General features: G+C 51.3%; 1 protein-coding gene across 1 annotated transcript; it reads right to left on the bottom strand.

The window, feature by feature from the left end:
* Positions 1-17,588: 17,588 nt before the first annotated feature.
* Positions 17,589-18,137, bottom strand: LOC109738632 (uncharacterized). Its single transcript, XM_020297731.1, has 2 exons — positions 18,025-18,137; positions 17,589-17,961 (listed from the first exon to the last, which is right to left on the bottom strand). Exons 1-2 carry the CDS (start codon positions 18,135-18,137, stop codon positions 17,589-17,591), a joined length of 486 nt encoding a protein of 161 aa, XP_020153320.1.
* Positions 18,138-18,749: the final 612 nt, after the last annotated feature.

Raw genomic sequence — 18,749 nt, 5'->3', positions numbered from 1 at the left:
AAGCTGGTTCTGTGGCTTAAGGCGAAGTGGAAGGCCGCGGTGATCCCAGTACGTCAGGAACCGCTAAGTAAGGCGGCGGGTAGTGACCAAGCCGGCCAGCCCCCAAGCCCCCGGGTCGAGCGAGTCGGACCGATGGCCGGGTTTGATAAAGAGGTAAATAATGCATAAATGTAGGAGACACAATAGCTTGGTCGGAAAGGGCAGCCCCCGAGCGTCGTTCGGGGACCCCATAGTTTTCAAATAATTGGAGGAGTTCTGCGATACATACGTGCATACGGCTAACTGTAAAATGGGCGGAGGAGTTCTGCGTTCCACGACCGGGTTCTTTCTTGGCCGGTGGTGTCTCTCTTGCGTTTGTTTGACTTGCGGGCGTCGATGAGGTAGTAGGCGTTGCGATCACACAAGGCCTTGCTGACGATGAAGGGGCCCTCCCAAGGGGAGGACAACTTGTGTTGGCCGGTCTGCTCTTGGACGAGTCGGAGGATGAGGTCTCCCTCCCGAAAAGCGAGGGGCTTGATCTTCTTGCTGTGGTAGTGCCTCAGGCCTTGCTGGTAGATGGTTGAGCGGCTGTGCGCTAGGAGACATGCTTCTTCGAGCCGGTCGACACCGTCTTCGCGGGCTTCTTTGGCTCCGGCTTCAGTGTACATCGTGACGCACGGCGAGTCGAACTCGACATCGGTCGAGATGACGGCTTCTACTCCGTAGACAAGGAAGAATGGGGTGAACCCGGTGGACCGGTTTGGCATTGTTCGGAGACTCCAGAGGACGGCCGGCAACTCGTCGAGCCAGTTGCCGGGTGAACGGATGAGCGGCTCGACGAGCTGCGGCTTGATGTCGGATAGGATGAGGCCGTTGGCCCGCTCGACCTGGCCGTTGGACTGCGGGTGTGCAACGGAAGCCAGGTCGAGGCGGATGCCGGAGACGGAGCAGTACTGCGCGAGTGTGCCCTTGGCAAAGTTGGTGCCGTTCTCCATGATGATGTTGTTCGTTATGTCGTAGCGCACCGCGATATCCTTGATGAATCGGACGGCCGTTGGCCCGTCCAGTTTCTTCATTGGCCTCGCTTCGATCCATTTGATGAACTTGTCCACCGCCACCTGCAAATGTGTCATGCCACCTCGAGCGGTCTTGAAGGGCCCCACCATGTCGAGTCCCCAGACCGCGAAGGGCCAGGCGATCGGGATGATCCGGAGTGCCGACGCCGGCGGGTGGCTGCGCTTGCTGAAGCGCTGGCATCCCTCGCACTTGAGGATGAGTGACTCGGCGTCTTGGAGGGCCGTGGGCCAGTAGAAACCATGGCGGAAAGCCTTGTCCACCAGGGACCGCGAGGCGGTGTGGTGCCCGCACTTGCCCTGGTGTATGTCGATGTCACGACCGGATTTTCCAATAAAAATATTTATTGAGAAAACGATCCCTTTTACGGACCAGTAGAGAAGAATCCTTCGTACTGGTAGACAAAATCTTGGTCACAGAAGCAAATACCAGGAGTACTGAATATAATACAAGGTTGAGCAGAGACTGCTCAACAATTTATTACAAGCTCGCCAATAATACATAAAGGCGGATAGGGTGGCATACTACTGACTCGCAAAGAAAACAACGGTGGTGGGTATACCATAGTGGAGTGGGTGACAAGACTCCTGAATCTAACAACTCTTCAAACGTCAGAGTGAGGCTCGAGGATTCTTATTGTGGGTGGCGGAAGCGTATATGATACAAGTGACCAATATCCAGGATCGCACGGGACTGACTGGGATTCCTCTAGGCTTCGGACTCGCTATCAAACTCTTCATCCATGAGATCGCCTTCATCAACATCTGGCCAAATCAACAAGCCAGGTGAGTACTATGAAAGTACTCGCAAGACAGTTCGGACATAAGATATAACAAATGTAAACATGATGCATATGAACAGATCAATAATGCGCACTCAGATAATGGGATAGCAATGCATGGAAAATAAAAGGGAAGTCGGGCGGTAGTCCTCCCGAAATCCCAAAGTAATACTGAGGGCCAATCGAGTGTCTGAATGACTCCTCGAAAGGATACAAAAGAAAAACAATGCCGCAGTCGGGCGTCAAGGCGACACCACATAAAGGGCTTATAATAGAATATAAAAGACAGTGCGTGCCACAGTCGGATGTCTGAGCGACATCACATAAAGGGCTTATATCAAAAGTAAATAACAAGAATGCCATAGTCGGACGTCTGAGCGACATCACATAAAGGGCTTATATCGAAAGTAAATAACAAGAGTGCCACAGTCGGACGTCTGAGCGACATCACATAAAGGGCTTATATCAAAAGTAAATAACAAGAGTGCCACTGTCGGACGTCTGAGCGACATCACATAAAGGGATTATATCAAAAGTAAATAATGAGCGTGCCACAGTCGGACGTCTGAGTGACATCACATAAAGGGCTTAGATTTCACAACTTAATAATTTAGCAGCTCATGAATTTAATATCACAACAAGGAAATATTCAGATACGTAATAAAATAAAGGTTAGTCCATCCACAGGAATAACAATTCAAACGAGTATACCACTCAAGCTTGTTCACCGGGGATTTACCACGAGGATTGACATAGATATGGATATACTGGCCATGGTCCTTGACCATGGACACGATGGCTCGGAAGGATTTGACTCTGCAGAGTTTGTACTTTTAACCACAGCCAACGGATTTCAGTAGTCATAAGGGAGTAGTTCCGTTTACGGTGTTTTGGAAGAAACACATCTAACCAGTACACACCCATTCAACATTCCGATGCCAGGAATCACCCTCGGCAACGTTCAAGAAAAACCTTGAGACGGGGAGGCTACAACCTCGCGTAGCATGGGATCAAATTTATATACGCGCGCTCTAAGGGGTGCCCCCCTCTCGGTCCCAACCGGAAACACCCATGCCCCCTGACCGGATGACTGGCTTTAATCCAGGGCCATGGAACCCTCATCCCGGCCCCTCTATTTGGTGTGTACAAGGAAAGAGGTTAACAACTTACTAAGCCGTATTCCTTGCAGAAAACGTGTGGCAGCACGAAAGGGGAAGGAACGGTAACGTGACTCAGTCCACGTTAACGTCGGAGTTTAACGGATGACGTAAGGCTGGCATGCTACAACAATACCACCTCACTACCTTTCATGTCACCACATGATCAAGTCATCTCTCATCAAAGATCATGGTAACTTCGGAACACACGGATAGTTGCCTTGCATGCAACAAGATACTCACCGATGCTCATATGCCATGCACAACCATTCAAGCAAACATGCAAAACACCTATCATATCAAAGGTTCAAACATGCTTGCCTGGTTCGGAGAAGTCGGAGTCTAGCTCGGCGAAGTTGGCAGCTCCGTCACCTCCTCCGGAACCTACGGTATAGAGAAACCGTACACTAATGTGAAAATCATCGCGTGCATAAAAATTGTTCCAAAAATATTCCAAATAAATACTATAAAAAACTAGACAAAAATATAAGACTGACAGAAAAAGAATCAATCAAAAATCATTTTTTATTAAAAAGACATAAGGGTTTTAGTCCAGGTTCTAATCTGTGATGAAACAGAAAAGATCCAGGGACTTAACTGAGAAAACAAAAAACGGTTCAGAAAGAAATGCGCCAGCCCGAAGAGAAAACACATTCTGCCCGAAGGCGCCATCAGAAAACAGTTCGAGGGAAATAGAAGAGAGGCTGACGGGGGGGTCCACACGTCAGGTTCAAAAACTTCGCCGGCGCCCGAAGGCTGCGGTGGTCACCGGCGTTGAACCACGGCGAGGCAGGGACATTTGGAGGGTACCAAGAGGTCCAGTGTGTTCTTCTGCGTCGGTGGGTGGTGGAATTGGCCGTCGGAGAGCACCACATCGACGGCGACACTTTCTCCGGCAGACGGTGGTTCGGGCGATGGTGGAGAACTCCGGTGGGTGCTGCAAACTCCAAATTCAAGTGCGGGTCAGCAGAGTGGATGCACTAGAAAGCTACTAGCAAGAGCTGAGGGGTAGGGGTGCACGCACGGGAGTGAATCGAGCTGGGTCCCGTGGTAGGTCGAGGCGGCCGGAGTTGGGGAAGAAGGCTCTCTCGGGGCTCTTCCAGTGGCTTGGCGTGGTATTGGTGGAGTGCAGAGGTGGTGTGGGTTCGAGTTCGAGCTCGGGGCCTCTATTTATAGGCGATCCGAGGGGGTGGCCGTGAACGGGGTAGCTCCGGCGAGCGATTACGGCGAGGCAGTGGTTGGGCAGGGAGTTTAAGTGGCCAGGCAACATCAGGGAGGTTCACTGGTGCCGTTCCCCCGCTAAACCTCGGTCGGGCTTGGCATAATGCGCCGATCCTCGACGGGGCGGCCGTACGGGCACGACGGCGGCAGAGAGCGCGCTCCGCGCCTAGCAGTTCATGACGATGGGTGGCAGCGTGCACGGGTGAGTGGATGGCCACACGGCGGCCTCGGGTGGCTTGGGCGGCGCCAACCACGCTGCGCCTCTCTCTGGCGGCCGCAAAGCCGCTGCTGCCGTCGCTCACGGGTGGCGCACCTCCTCCTGCTCGTCGCCGACGCCCGCAAACCTCCAGGCGATCGTGCGGCGCAGGGATAAGAAGGAGGGGACAGGGAGCAAGGTGCCACCGCGGTACTGGCGAGATCGACATCGGGCTCTGAAGAAAACGACAGCAGTTTACTGAAACTGTTACTCTGAATTTCTGAACATTGACAGAAACAGTGCCCTTCAAGTGCTCGACGAAATGATTTGGCATGAAGAAATTTTTTTCTGGAGCTGGGACTTGGTGAGGTGACCTCTCAATGCACCCAGAGGCTGCCTGAATTTTCTCAGATTTTTAGGAGGAGAAAACAAATGAATTTCATCAAATTTGGCCAATAAGGTCCAAACTTGCAGCAAGTACAATTTGAAATATTTGAACTGGAGACCAGTGGATCTTCATGGATCTTGGTTGAGGGCTCTAAGGACTAGCCAGGGAAACTTGTTTGGAGGCCAAACTCAAAGTAGAAATGGTAGTTCCTTTGAAAACCTCCAAGGGTCAAAATAGAAGGCAGAAATTATTTTTGATAAGAATTAAATGGAAGAAAATTTATGGGGAGGTTCAACTTGCTGGATTTGAAGCATATCATGATCCAAAGATGGGGAAAGGCTTTTGGGAGAGGATTTATACTTGGGTCATGGCAAGAGGGAATTTTGAAAGGGTAAAAAGATCACTCCAAATGCCATAGGGCTATTTAAAAGATTTTTCAAAGGAAAATTTTCCCAAATGAAAAGCATTTGGTTTTGAGTCCAAGTAAGAAGGGAAAAACCTCCAAGACCAAAATCAAGTCTTGGGTGAATCCAAACAAAACACTTGCCACAAAAGAAAGTTTTTGAGAGGAAGAGTTTTTTGGAAGAAAATTTTAAATAACCTCCCTCAAATCAAATAAAAGTTTGAAAAAGCCAAGTAAAATTTTTGGGTGTCACAACACCTACCCCCTTAGGAAAAATCTCGTCCCCGAGATTTCTGCTGATCCTCAAATAGATATGGATACTCTGCCTGGAGAAAATCTTCCCTTTCCCATGTAGCTTCATCCTCGGTGTGGTTGCTCCACTGAACCTTGAAAAATTTAGTTATTTTCTGTCGGGTCCTCCGTTCAGACTCTTCCAATATCTTTACTAGCCGTTCTCTGTAGGTGAGATCTAGTTGCACATCAATGCTCTCATGAGATACATGCTTTTCCGGGTTACTCACACATTTCCTCAATTGTGAGACGTGGAACACGTCATGGACGTCTGACAGAATGGTCCAATAAATCTTGGGGCTAGCTTCCCCTTAATTTTGAACCGTTGTAGGCCCCTCATAGGAGATACTCGTAGGTATACGAAATCACCGGGTTCAAAGCTGAGCTCACGATGTTTTTGATCGTAGTAGCACTTTTGTCGGCTTTGAGCTGTCTTGAGTCTGTCCCTGATCTGTTTAACTTTCTCCTCGGCCTCCTTGAGCATGTCTGGGCCGAAGATACGATTGTCACCTGTTTCTGACCAATTCAGTGGGGTACGACACCTCCGTCCGTACAATGCTTCAAAGGGTGCCATTTGTAAGCTGGCTTGGTAACTGTTGTTGTAAGCAAACTCGGCATATGGCAAACTTTCTTCCCAACTGGATCCATAGGTGAGCACACAGGCTCTCAGCATGTCCTCTAGGATTTGGTTCACGCGTTCCGTTTGTCCATCCGTCTGAGGGTGGTACGCTGTACTGAATGCTAGTTGCGTGCCCAGAGCCTATTGTAAGTGATCCCAGAATTTAGAGACAAATTGAGTGCCTCGGTCGGATATTATAGTTTTTGGGACTCCATGTAGACAAACTATACGGGAGAGATAAAGCTTGGCAAGCCTTTGAGTGGAGTAGGTCGTCTTCACGGGAATGAAATGAGCAACCTTGGTTAGCCTATCTGTGATGACCCATATGGCGTCATTTCCGCGTTGAGATCGAGGTAGTCCGACGATGAAGTCCATTCCAATTTCATCCCATTTCCACTCAGGTATCCGGTTTGGCTGTAGCAGTCCTGCTAGCTTTTGATGCTCGGCTTTTATGCGCTGACATGAATCGCAACAAGCAATGAATGCGGCTATATCCCTTTTCATACCGTGCCACCAAAACCTTTCCTGAATGTCTTTGTACATTTTGGTTCCTCCAGGGTGGATCGAGTATGGAGCGGTGTGGCTTTCGGTTAGGATTTGTTGCTTGAGTTCCTCAATGTTTGGTACGCAAAGTCTGTCCCCGTACCATAATATTCCTTCATTGTCTGTGACGAACTCTGAAGCCTTGCCTAGGCTCATTTTTCTCTTTATACCTTCGATGCTGGTATGTCCCTGCTGAGCCTTCTTAATTTGTTCCATTAGGGTGGGATGTATCTCCAGATTTGACACGGTGCCCTCAGAGACTAACACCATGTTGAGTCTAGCGAACTCCTGGTGAAACTCAGGTCTCAAGTTCTGTGGACCATCGTTGGCCGGGCTGGGGTTCCGACTAAGAGCATCTGCCACTACATTTGCTTTCCCTGGATGGTAGTGAATGCCGACATCATAGTCCTTGACCAATTCCAACCAGCGTCGTTGGCGTAAATTTAGCTCTGGTTGTGTGAAAATATATTTAAGGCTCTTATGGTCCGTATATATTTCACAACGATTTCCCAACAGAAAGTGCCTCCACTCCTTGAGTGCATGGATGACCGCTGCTAGCTCCAAGTCATGAGTTGGATAATTTTCCTCATGCTTCCATAGTTGCCTGGAAGCATACGCGACAACTTTGCCATCTTGCATCAGTACGCATCCGAGGCCCTTCCGGGACGCGTCACAATACACTTCAAAACTCTTGTGTATGTCTGGCACGGTCAAAACTGGTGCTGTTGTTAGTTTCTTCTTGAGTTCTTGGAAGCTTTTCTCGCATGCTTCCGTCCATGCAAATTTCTTGTCTTTCTTGAGCAACTGGGTCATTGGTTTTGCCACAGTGGAGAATCCTTCAATAAACCTCCGGTAATATCCAGCCATTCCAAGGAAACTCCGTACATCGGTCACGTTGGCTGGTGGTTTCCAGTCAAGTATGGCCTTGACCTTTTCTGGGTCTACGGCCACGCCTTCTTGGGTTAATATATGGCCTAGAAAACCAACTTGTCTCAGCCAAAATTCACACTTGCTAAATTTGGCGTACAATTGATGTTTCCTTAATTCTCCCGAAACAATTCTGAGGTGTTCGGCATGTTCTTCTGGTGTCCTTGAGTATACCAGAATATCGTCAATGAACACCACTACAAATTTGTCCATGAATTTCATAAACACTTTGTTCATGAGGTGGACAAAATATGCGGGGGCGTTCGTCAGTCCAAAAGGCATCACTGTGAACTCATATAATCCGTATCTGGAGGTGAATGCTGTTTCAGGGATATCTTCTGTCCGTACTTTCAATTGATGATATCCTGATCTTAAATCAATTTTTGAGAACACCTTGGCTTGTGCGAGCTGGTCAAACAAATCATTTATCCGTGGCATCAGATATTTGTTTTTGATGGTGACCATATTGAGAGCTCGATAGTCTATACACAGTCTCAGTGTCCCATCCTTTTTCTTGGCGAATAATACTGGCGAACCCCATGGTGAGGAGCTGGCTCGAATAAATCCTTTGTCTAGTAATTCCTTTATTTGCTTCTTCAATTCTACCAACTCCGAGGGTGCCATTCTATAAGGTTTCTTATAGATGGGAGTGGTGCCAGGTGCTAGTTCAATGCTGAACTCTATCTCTCGGTCTGGTGGCATGCCTGGTAGTTCTTCAGGGAATACGTCGGGAAATTCGCACACCACTGGAACTTTTCTCAGTTCTGAACTATCCACTTTGTTCAACTTTGGCTGCCGTGACCGTGGTCTCTCTTGAGCTGTAACCTTTATTGTCTTGCCGTGATGATGAGTGAGAATCACAGTCCGATTGAAACAATCAATAAATCCCTTGTTGGTGGTCAACCAGTCCATCCCTAGGATGACATCCAGTCCTTTATTTTCCAACACGATGAGATTAGCCTGAAACTTTAGTCCTTCGAACTCAATGATCACTCCTTGGCAGTAACTCTGAGCGATCTGCTTATTTCCGGGGGACTTGATGATCATAGATTTTTCCAAGGGAAGTATCGGAAAACCATGTTGCAAAACGAAACTCTTCGAAATGAACGAGTGAGAAGCTCCAGAATCAAACAAAACCGTGGCAGGTACTGTGTTGACAGGGAATGTACCGAGTACGATGTCTGGGGCATTCTGTGCTTCTTCCCTGGTCACATGGTTCAGGTGACCCTTCCTGTGATTGTTGTTGGGATTGAAATTTTTGCGCTTGGGGGCTGGATTGTTCCCACCATTGTTCGGCTTGGGGGCCGAGTTCCTTGGTTTTGGGCATTGTTTGGCATAGTTCCCTTCTTCACCACAAGCATAGCAAGTGACCCCTGGACGGTACGTAAAGTCCTTGTCCCTTGAATGAAACTGTCTGGTTGGCCTTATAGCAATCGTCGTGGATTTTCTTGCTTCATTCCTCGGAACCTCAGACTTGCTTCGATTTTTGCGAGCAAGAGTCGTCCTGTCCCTTTTTCGCTTACGGATATCCTCCAGACTGCGGCGCTCATTCTCCAAGGTAATGGCCTTGTCAACCAGAGTTTTGAAATCTGGGAAAGTGTGTACGACCAGTTGGCATCTTAATGCTGGCGCCAGGCCGTCCAGAAATTTTTCCATCCTTTTGTTCTCAGTCATATGCTCATCGTAGGCATAACGAGATAGCTGGGTAAACTGACCGTTGTATTCTGTCACTGACATGCCTCTTTGCTTGAGGTCATCAAATTCTCTTTTCTTGATTTTTATGATGCTCCTGGGGATGTGTGCCCCACGAAAGCCTTCCTTAAACTCTTCCCAGGTGATGTTGTGTTCACTGGGATGCATGTGTAGGAAGTTTTCCCACCATGCTGCAGCTGCTCCAGTGAGGTAGTGAGGTGCATAGAGCACCTTCTCCTGATCAGAACATTGAGCAATAATCAACTTTCTTTCGATGTCACGAAGCCAATCATCGGCTTCAAGCGGCCTATCAGTGTGAGCAAACGTTGGAGGGCGTGTCTTCTGCAGTTCAGACAACTTGGAGTGTGGTTGGTATGGCTCACGGTGATTTCCCATATTGATGACGTGATTCATCATCTCTTGGTGCTGTTGCTGGCTTTGTTCGAAGAGGCGGCATACTTGAGATAAGGCTGCTTCGCTGTCCTGTTGACTAGACTGTCCCTGAGTGAAGTTGTTGCTGGTTTGTGTTCCATAAACTTCTTCTGGTTGATTGGGCATGGAACGAGTCCACGGACGAGACATTTTCCACTCTGGGGTATTATTTTGCAAAACTCATGAGAAGAACTGTGTGGCACAAGGAAAATCTTGCAAAGGCAAAAATTTAAAAGACCTCAAGGTTTTTTTCAAGAACATAAACGATTTCGCACGGAGAAGGACTGCTTAGCACATATCTTACACGCGATACGCAAACATACGGTACATGACTCAGGATGTGCGTACACAATCCTGACATGTTATTTAGACTAGCACACTCCTCCGGAATGCAGCGCACACAACTAATACAAACTTAAGTACATAAAACATAACATACATGCAGGCACAACGCGCGGCTACTAAGCGCACTCAGTCGGAGATGGTGAAGATGTCCTTCCCCTTGCCGAGGGTAAGACCCATCGGTGCAGGAGACTCAACCTCCACCTCCTCCCTAGTAGGCTCCAGGCGCGTAGCACTACGCTGAGGTGATGGCGCGGGAGCGACAGGCGGCAGTGCGGGTGCGGCAGGCGGAGCAGCTCTTACTGGAGTAGGAGCGATGACTCGGTCGAACTCCTCAGTGGTAGGCAGACGGCGAGCAGTGGCCAAAATGGCCGGTGAATAAGATGCTGAGGACGAGACGAATGTCAGTGGCGGTGCCGTGTGGAGAAGCTCCTTCCTGCTGGCAGGACCGCCCCGAACTAAGTCCATGCGGGCAGCCACAAGATCGTCCACGAGGTTGTCGAAAGATTCCTCCAGACCTTTGAGGTACTCGACAAGCATCTCGATAGCTTCATCCCGCTGTCCCCTATGGCAGGCGAATGCATAGTGACAAGTATATGGCACATGGCATGGGAGGTAGCGGTAGCGACGAGTCTTCATCATAGGAAGGATATCCCGAAGGCGAGCTATCGCCTCACGGGCGGCCATCTGCATGGCATGCCTCTCCATAGGCATGGCCGTTCCCACAAAACGGAAGTGGCGTGACGCAGAACGTCCTCCCTTGAATTGCACCACGGCCTGGTGCATAGACACGTCGTCGCTGAGCTTGTGCTGGTAAAGCGTGAACTCCGTACGCGTCGCTGGCCCGATCGCGAGCTTGGTGATGGAGACGAGGAGTTTGACAAACCCCTCGGGCACGTTAGTGAACACCCGAGTCTCGCAGTTGCTGCCAGCCATCTACAGAAGTAGGCAAAAATTCTGAGTAGTCATGTCATAAATTTATGATGACCAACAGAAAATAGCTACATTTGCAAAATGCTGAAAAAGCACTAAAGACGCTAATAACCGATTAGCGATCGCACCTAGTTCCTTCCTACAGTCAGCCTGGCTCTGATACCAAGCTTGTCACGACCGGATTTTGCAATAAAAATATTTATTGAGAAAACGATCCCTTTTACGGACCAGTAGAGAAGAATCCTTCTTACTGGTAGACAAAATCTTGGTCACAGAAGAAAATACCAGGAGTACTGAATATAATACAAGGTTGAGCGGAGACTGCTCAACAATTTATTACAAGCTCGCCAATAATACATAAAGGCGGATAGGGTGGCATACTACTGACTCGCAAAGAAAACAACGGTGGTGGGTATACCACAGTGGAGTGGGTGACAAGACTCCTGAATCTAACAACTCTTCGAGCGTCGGAGTGAGGCTCGAGGATTCTTATTGTGGGTGGCGGAAGCGTATATGATACAAGTGACCAATATCCAGGATCGCACGGGACTGACTGGGATTCCTCTAGGCGTCGGACTCGCTATCAAACTCTTCATCCATGAGATCGCCTTCGTCAACATCTGGCCAAATCAACATGCAACCTGAGTACTATGAAAGTACTCGCAGGACAGTTTGGACATAAGATATAACAAATGTAAACATGATGCATATGAACAGATCAATAATGCGCACTCAGATAATGGGATAGCAATGCATGGAAAATAAAAGGGAAGTCGGGCGGTAGTCCTCCCGAAATCCCAAAGTAATACTGAGGGCCAATCGAGTGTCTGAATGACTCCTCGAAAGGATACAAAAGAAAAACAATGCCGCAGTCGGGCGTCAAGGCGACACCACATAAAGGGCTTATAATAGAATATAAAAGACAGTGCGTGCCACAGTCGGATGTCTGAGCGACATCACATAAAGGGCTTATATCAAAAGTAAATAACAAGAATGCCACAGTCGGACGTCTGAGCGACATCACATAAAGGGCTTATATCAAAAGTAAATAACAAGCATGCCACAGTCGTACGTCTGAGCGACATCACATAAAGGGCTTATATCAAAAGTAAATAACAAGAGTGCCACAGTCGGACGTCTGAGAGACATCACATAAAGGGATTATATCAAAAGTAAATAATGAGCGTGCCACAGTCGGACGTCTGAGCGACATCACATAAAGGGCTTAGATTTCACAACTTAATAATTTAGCAGCTCATGAATTTAATATCACAACAAGGAAATATTCAGATACGTAATAAAATAAAGGTTAGTCCATCCACAGGAATAACAATTCAAACGAGTATACCACTCAAGCTTGTTCACCGGGGATTTACCACGAGGATTGACATAGATATGGATATACTGGCCATGGTCCTTGACCATGGACACGATGGCTCGGAAGGATTTGACTCTGCAGAGTTTGTACTTTTAACCACAGCCAACGGATTTCAGTAGTCATAAGGGAGTAGTTCCGTTTACGGTGTTTTGGAAGAAACACATCTAACCAGTACACACCCATTCAACATTCCGATGCCAGGAATCACCCTCGGCAACGTTCAAGAAAAACCTTGAGACGGGGAGGCTACAACCTCGCGTAGCATGGGATCAAATTTATATACGCGCGCTCTAAGGGGTGCCCCCCTCTCGGTCCCAACCGGAAACACCCACGCCCCCTGACCGGATGACTGGCTTTAATCCAGGGCCATGGAACCCTCATCCCGGCCCCTCTATTTGGTGTGTACAAGGAAAGAGGTTAACAACTTACTAAACCATATTCCTTGCAGAAAACGTGTGGCAGCACGAAAGGGGAAGGAACGGTAACGTGACTCAGTCCACGTTAACGTCGGAGTTTAACGGATGACGTAAGGCTGGCATGCTACAGCAATACCACCTCACTACCTTTCATGTCACCACATGATCAAGTCATCTCTCATCAAAGATCATGGTAACTTCGGAACACACGGATAGTTGCCTTGCATGCAACGAGATACTCACCGATGCTCATATGCCATGCACAACCATTCAAGCAAACATGCAAAACACCTATCATATCAAAGGTTCAAACATGCTTGCCTGGTTCGGAGAAGTCGGAGTCTAGCTCGGCGAAGTTCGCAGCTCCGTCACCTCCTCCGGAACCTACGGTATAGCGAAACCGTACACTAACGTGAAAATCATCGCGTGCATAAAAATTGTTCCAAAAATATTCCAAATAAATACTATAAAAAACTAGACAAAAATATAAGTCTGACAAAAAAAGAATCAATCAAAAATCATCTTTTATTAAAAAGATATAAGGGTTTTAGTCCAGGGACTAATCTGTGATGAAACAGAAAAGATCCAGGGACTTAACTGAGAAAACAGAAAACGGTTCGGAAAGAAATGCGCCAGCCCAAAGAGAAAACGCATTCTGCCCGAAGGCGCCATCAGAAAACGGTTCAAGGGAAATAGAAGAGAGGCTGACGGGGGGGGTCCACACGTCAGGTTCAAAAACTTCGCCGGCGCCCGAAGGCTGCGGTGGTCGCCGGCGTTGAACCACGGCGATGCAGGGAGATCGGAGGTTACCAAGAGGTTCAGTGTGTTCTTCCGCGTCGGTGGGTGGTGGACTTGGCCGTCGGAGAGCACCACGTCGACGGCGACACGTTCTCCGGCGGACGGTGGTTCGGGCGATGGTGGAGAACTCCGGTGGGTGCTGCAAACTCCAAATTGAAGTGCGGGTCAGCAGAGTGGATGCACTAGAAAGCTACTGGCAAGAGCTGAGGGGTAGGAGTGCACGCACGGGAGTGAATCGAGCTGGGTCCCGTGGTAGGTCGAGGCGGCCGGAGTTGGGGAAGAAGGCTCTCTCGGGGCTCTTCCAGTGGCTTGGCGTGGTATTGGTGGAGTGCAGAGGTGGTGTGGGTTCGAGTTCGAGCTCGGGGCCTCTATTTATAGGCGATCCGAGGGGGTGGCCGTGAACGGGGTAGCTCCGGCGAGCGATTACGGCGTGGCAGTGGTTGGGCAGGGAGTTTAAGTGGCCAGGCAACATCAGGGAGGTTCACTGGTGCCGTTCCCCCGCTAAACCTCGGTCGGGCTTGGCGTAATGCGCCGATCCTCGACGGGGCGGCCGTACGGGCACGACGGCGGCAGAGAGCGCGCTCCGCGCCTAGCAGTTCGCGACGAAGGGTGGCAGCGTGCACGGGTGAGTGGATGGCCACGCGGCGGCCTCGGGTGGCTTGGGTGGCGCTGGGCGGCGCCGACCACGCTGCGCCTCTCTCTGGCGGCCGCAAAGCCGCTGCTGCCGTCGCTCACGGGTGGCGCACCTCCTCCTGCTCGTCGCCGACGCCCGCAAACCTCCAGGCGATCGTGCGGTGCAGGGATAAGAAGGAGGGGACAGGGAGCAAGGTGCCACCGCGGTACTGGCGAGATCGACATCGGGCTCTGAAGAAAACGACAGCAGTTTACTGAAACTGTTACTCTGAATTTCTGAACATTGATAGAAACAGTGCCCTTCAAGTGCTCGACGAAATGATTTGGCATGAAGAAAAATTTTTCTAGAGCTGGGACTTGGTGAGGTGACCTCTCAATGCACCCAGAGGCTGCCTGAATTTTCTCAGATTTTTAGGAGGAGAAAACAAATGAATTTCATCAAATTTGGCCAATAAGGTCCAAACTTGCAGCAAGTACAATTTGAAATATTTGAACTGGAGACCAGTGGATCTTCATGGATCTTGGTTGAGGGCTCTAAGGACTAGCCAGGGAAACTTGTTTGGAGGCCAAACTCAAAGTAGAAATGGTAGTTCCTTTGAAAACCTCCAAGGGTCAAAATAGAAGGCAGAAATTATTTTTGATAAGAATTAAATGGAAGAAAATTTATGGGGAGGTTCAACTTGCTGGATTTGAAGCATATCATGATCCAAAGATGGGGAAAGGCTTTTGGGAGAGGATTTCTACTTGGGTCATGGCAAGAGGGAATTTTGAAAGGGTAAAAAGATCACTCCAAATGCCATAGGGCTATTTAAAAGATTTTTCAAAGGAAAATTTTCCCAAATGAAAAGCATTTGGTTTTGAGTCCAAATAAGAAGGGAAAAACCTCCAAGACCAAAATCAAGTCTTGGGTGAATCCAAACAAAACACTTGTCACAAAAGAAAGTTTTTGAGAGGAAGAGTTCTTTAGAAGAAAATTTTAAATAACCTCCCTCAAATCAAATAAAAGTTTGAAAAAGCCAAGTAAAAATTTTGGGTGTCACAGTCGAGGAGGATCTCAACGCCCTTGTCTTGCTCGACGCAGCATTAGAACACGCCGGTGGAGCTGGGCTTGACGAGCTCGTTGTTGATGATGCTGTAGGCGGACGCCCGTCGCTGCACTTGTCGGGCTTCGGTCTCGTCCATGGGGAGGACCCTGTTTTCCAGAAACTCTGAGATGGGCAGGGCCGACGATGGCGCCGTCACCACGGTGAAGACGGCTATCATGGCGGGTTCTGGGGCAGCAGCCCCCGAGCCGGGTTCAGCAGCCCCCGGGCCAGGGATGGCAGCAGCTGGGTCGATGGCTGCAGCCCCCGGGCCGGGCTGAGCGATCCCCGGGCCGGGTTCGGCAGTCCCTGGGCCGGGTTCGACAGCCCCTGGGCCGGGTTTGGCAATCCCAGGGCCGGGTTCGGCAGTCCCCGGACCGGGTTGAGGCGCGGCCGGGTCGTCCGGGACGTAGATGGACTCGGAGTTCGGAGACGGCTTGACAGACGGCTTGTGCAGGTGCTCGAGGGAGACGCCGGACGGGATGGATTGCTGGGATGAGGCGATCTTGGCGAGCGTGTCGGCCGCCTCATTCTCCGCGCGTGGGATGTGGAGGAACTCGCAGCCCGCGAAGAATCCGGACAGCTTCTGGACGAGGAAACGGTAGCTCACCATGTTGGGATCGCGGGCGTCCCACTCGCCGGACCACTGCTGCACCACCAAGGCCGAGTCGCCGTAGCACAGGATGCGCCGGATGCCGAGTTCCTTGGCAAGCCGAAGGCCGTGCACAAGGGCTTCATACTCGGTGACATTGTTGGAGGCGGCGAAGTGGATCTGGAGTGCGTACCGAAGCCGGTCGCCGTTCGGGGAGGACAGCACGATGCCGGCTCCCAAGCCGAGGCGCATCTTCGAGCCGTCGAAGTGCATGCTCTAGTGCGTCGAGTTCGGCGGCGGTGGAAGGTACTGGGTCTCGGTCCAGTCGACGAGGAAGTCGGCCGGAGCTTGGGACTTGATCATAGTGCGGGGCTCGTAGAGGATGGTGTGGCCGGCTAGCTTGAGCGCCCACTTGGCGATCCGGCCAGAGGCGTCTCGGCCCCCGATTAGTTCGCCGAGGGGGGCCGTGCTCACCACGATAACAACATGCTCTTGGAAGTACTGCTTCAATTTCTTGGCGGTGAAGTACACGCCGTAATACATCTTCTGGTAGTGCGGGTAGTTCTGCTTGGAGGCGGAGAGCACCTCGCTCAGGTAGTAGACGGGACGCTGGATGGCTTGGATCTTGCCCTTCTGGTCGCTCGACCACCATCACTGTGCTAACCGACCGCGAGGTTCCGGCTATGTAGAGCAATAGCGGCTCCTTCTCGGCTGGTGCGACCAGGATGGGTGCGGTGGAGAGCATGCGCTTGAGGTCCCAGAAAGCCTCGTCCGCCTGGTCGTTCCATTTGAACGGCGTCGTCTTCTCCATCAGCTGATACAGGGGCAAGGCCCTCTCGCCCAGCCGGCTGAGAAACAGCCTGACCGAGGCCAAGCAGCCTGTGAACTTCTGGACATCACGCAGCCGAGCCGGCTTGCGCATGCGCTCGATGGCCTTGATCTTCTCCGGGTTTGCCTCAATGCCGCGCTCCGAGATGGGGAAGCCGTGTAGTTTTCCGGCCGAGACGCGGAAAATGCACTTTTCCGGGTTGAGCTTGACTTTGTACTCGCGCAAGTTGCCGAAGGTTTCCTTCAGGTCGTCAAGGAGCATGAGGTGCTGCTTGGTCTTCACCACGATGTCGTCCACGTAAACGTGGATGTTGCGGCTGAGTTGCGGCAGCAAGCATTTCTGCATGCAGCGCTGGAAGGTGGCTCCGGCGTTCTTCAGGCCGAACGACATGGTGATGTAGCAATATGCCCCAAAGGGCGTGATGAAGGTCGTCTTCAGGGCGTCGTCCGGGTCCAGCTTGATCTGGTGATAGCCGGAGTAAGCATCCAGGAAGGACAGGAGCTCACACCCGGCAGTGGAGTCGATGACTTGGTCGATCCACGGGAGGGCGAATGGATCCTTGGGGTAGGCCTTGTTCAGGCTGGTGTAGTCGATACACATGCGCCAAGTCTTGTTCTTCTTCAGGACGAGGACTGGGTTGGCCAGCCACTCGGGGTGAAACACTTCCATGATGAAGCCGGCCGCCAAAAGCTTGGCGACCTCTTCACCGATGGTCCCTCTCTTCTCTTCAAAGAAACGTCGTAGGGGTTGGCGGACAGGCTTGGCGTCCTTGCGGACGTGGAGTTTGTGCTCGGCGTACTTCCCCGGGATACCCGGCATGTCCTTTGGGGTCCATGTGAAGATATCCCGATTCTCACGGAGGAAGTCGACGAGCTCGCCTTCCTATTTGCTGTCGAGGCAGGTGCCTACGACAACGTACTTGCTGCAGCTGGGGTCTTCCGGGTGCAGCTTTACTTTCTTGGTCTCCTTGGAGGGCTTGAACGAGGCCTCGTCGGCCGGCTCCTCGGCCAAGATCGGCACGGCCGACGTCTCGTTGGCCAGGGCGAAGATCCGGTCGAGCTGGCGCCGCTCCTCGGCTATGACCAGTGACTCGGCCAGTTTGCCGCCGTCTCGGGCGCTCTCCAGGGACTTGCGGTAGTCGCCGGTGATGGTGATGAGGCCCTTCGGTCCCGGCAACTTCATCTTCAGGTAGGCATAGTGGGGGACCGCCATAAACTTGGCGAGTGCGGGCCGGCCCAGCAGCGCGTGGTACGCGCTGGACAGTTCCACCACCTCGAACCAGATCGGCTCACATCAGAAGTGGTTGCTGTCGCCGAACAGGACGTTGAGCCGGATCTGGCCGATCGGAGAGCAGGAGAGGTCGGGAACGATACCGTGGAAGATCGTCTGGGTTGGCTCCAGGTCTTTGGCCTCGAGGCCGAGCTTGGTCATGGTGTCGCAGTAGAGGATGTTGATGCTACTGCCGCCGTCCATGAGAACACGGGAGAACTTGCACGTGCGCCGATGCGCGGCGATGGTGGGGTTGAGGACGAGGGCGTAACCACCCGGGTTCGGCATGACGGCCGGGTGGTCCTCCCGAGTCTAGGTCACAGGGCGCTCCGACCAGTGCATGTATTCTGGCTTGGCTGGGATGACGGTGTTCACCTCCTGCCGGAGGAGGCACTCGCTGCACTTGTCGTCGCCGAGGCTGGTGAAGACGACATAAGTCGCGTTCTGGGCCGGGTAGACGTCTTCACGCATCGCGCCACCAACCGGAGGTGGCGGAGGCGGCTGCCGCGCTCCCGGAGCCGGGGCCGGAGGAGGCGGGATGTCGCCCCTCATGATGCGCTTGGTGATGGCGCACTGCTGAAGCGTGTGCGTGGATGGCCTCGCGCCGCTGTGCTGCTTGCAGGGAGCGTCGAGCATCTCCTCGAAGCTCATGGCGGGTTGCCACGTCGTCTTGCCGGTCTGCCGGCGCTTGGTGGCCGGCTCGGTCGCGGGCACCTGCTTGGTGGCTGCGACGAGCCGGTTGTCGTAGCGCTGGGCCGGCTGGTCGGCCTTGCG

The sequence above is a fragment of the Aegilops tauschii genome, chromosome 4 (assembly GCF_002575655.3).
Source record: "Aegilops tauschii subsp. strangulata cultivar AL8/78 chromosome 4, Aet v6.0, whole genome shotgun sequence".
NCBI classification, from domain to species: domain Eukaryota; kingdom Viridiplantae; phylum Streptophyta; class Magnoliopsida; order Poales; family Poaceae; genus Aegilops; species Aegilops tauschii.
This window is presented reverse-complemented; position numbering and strand designations above follow the sequence as displayed.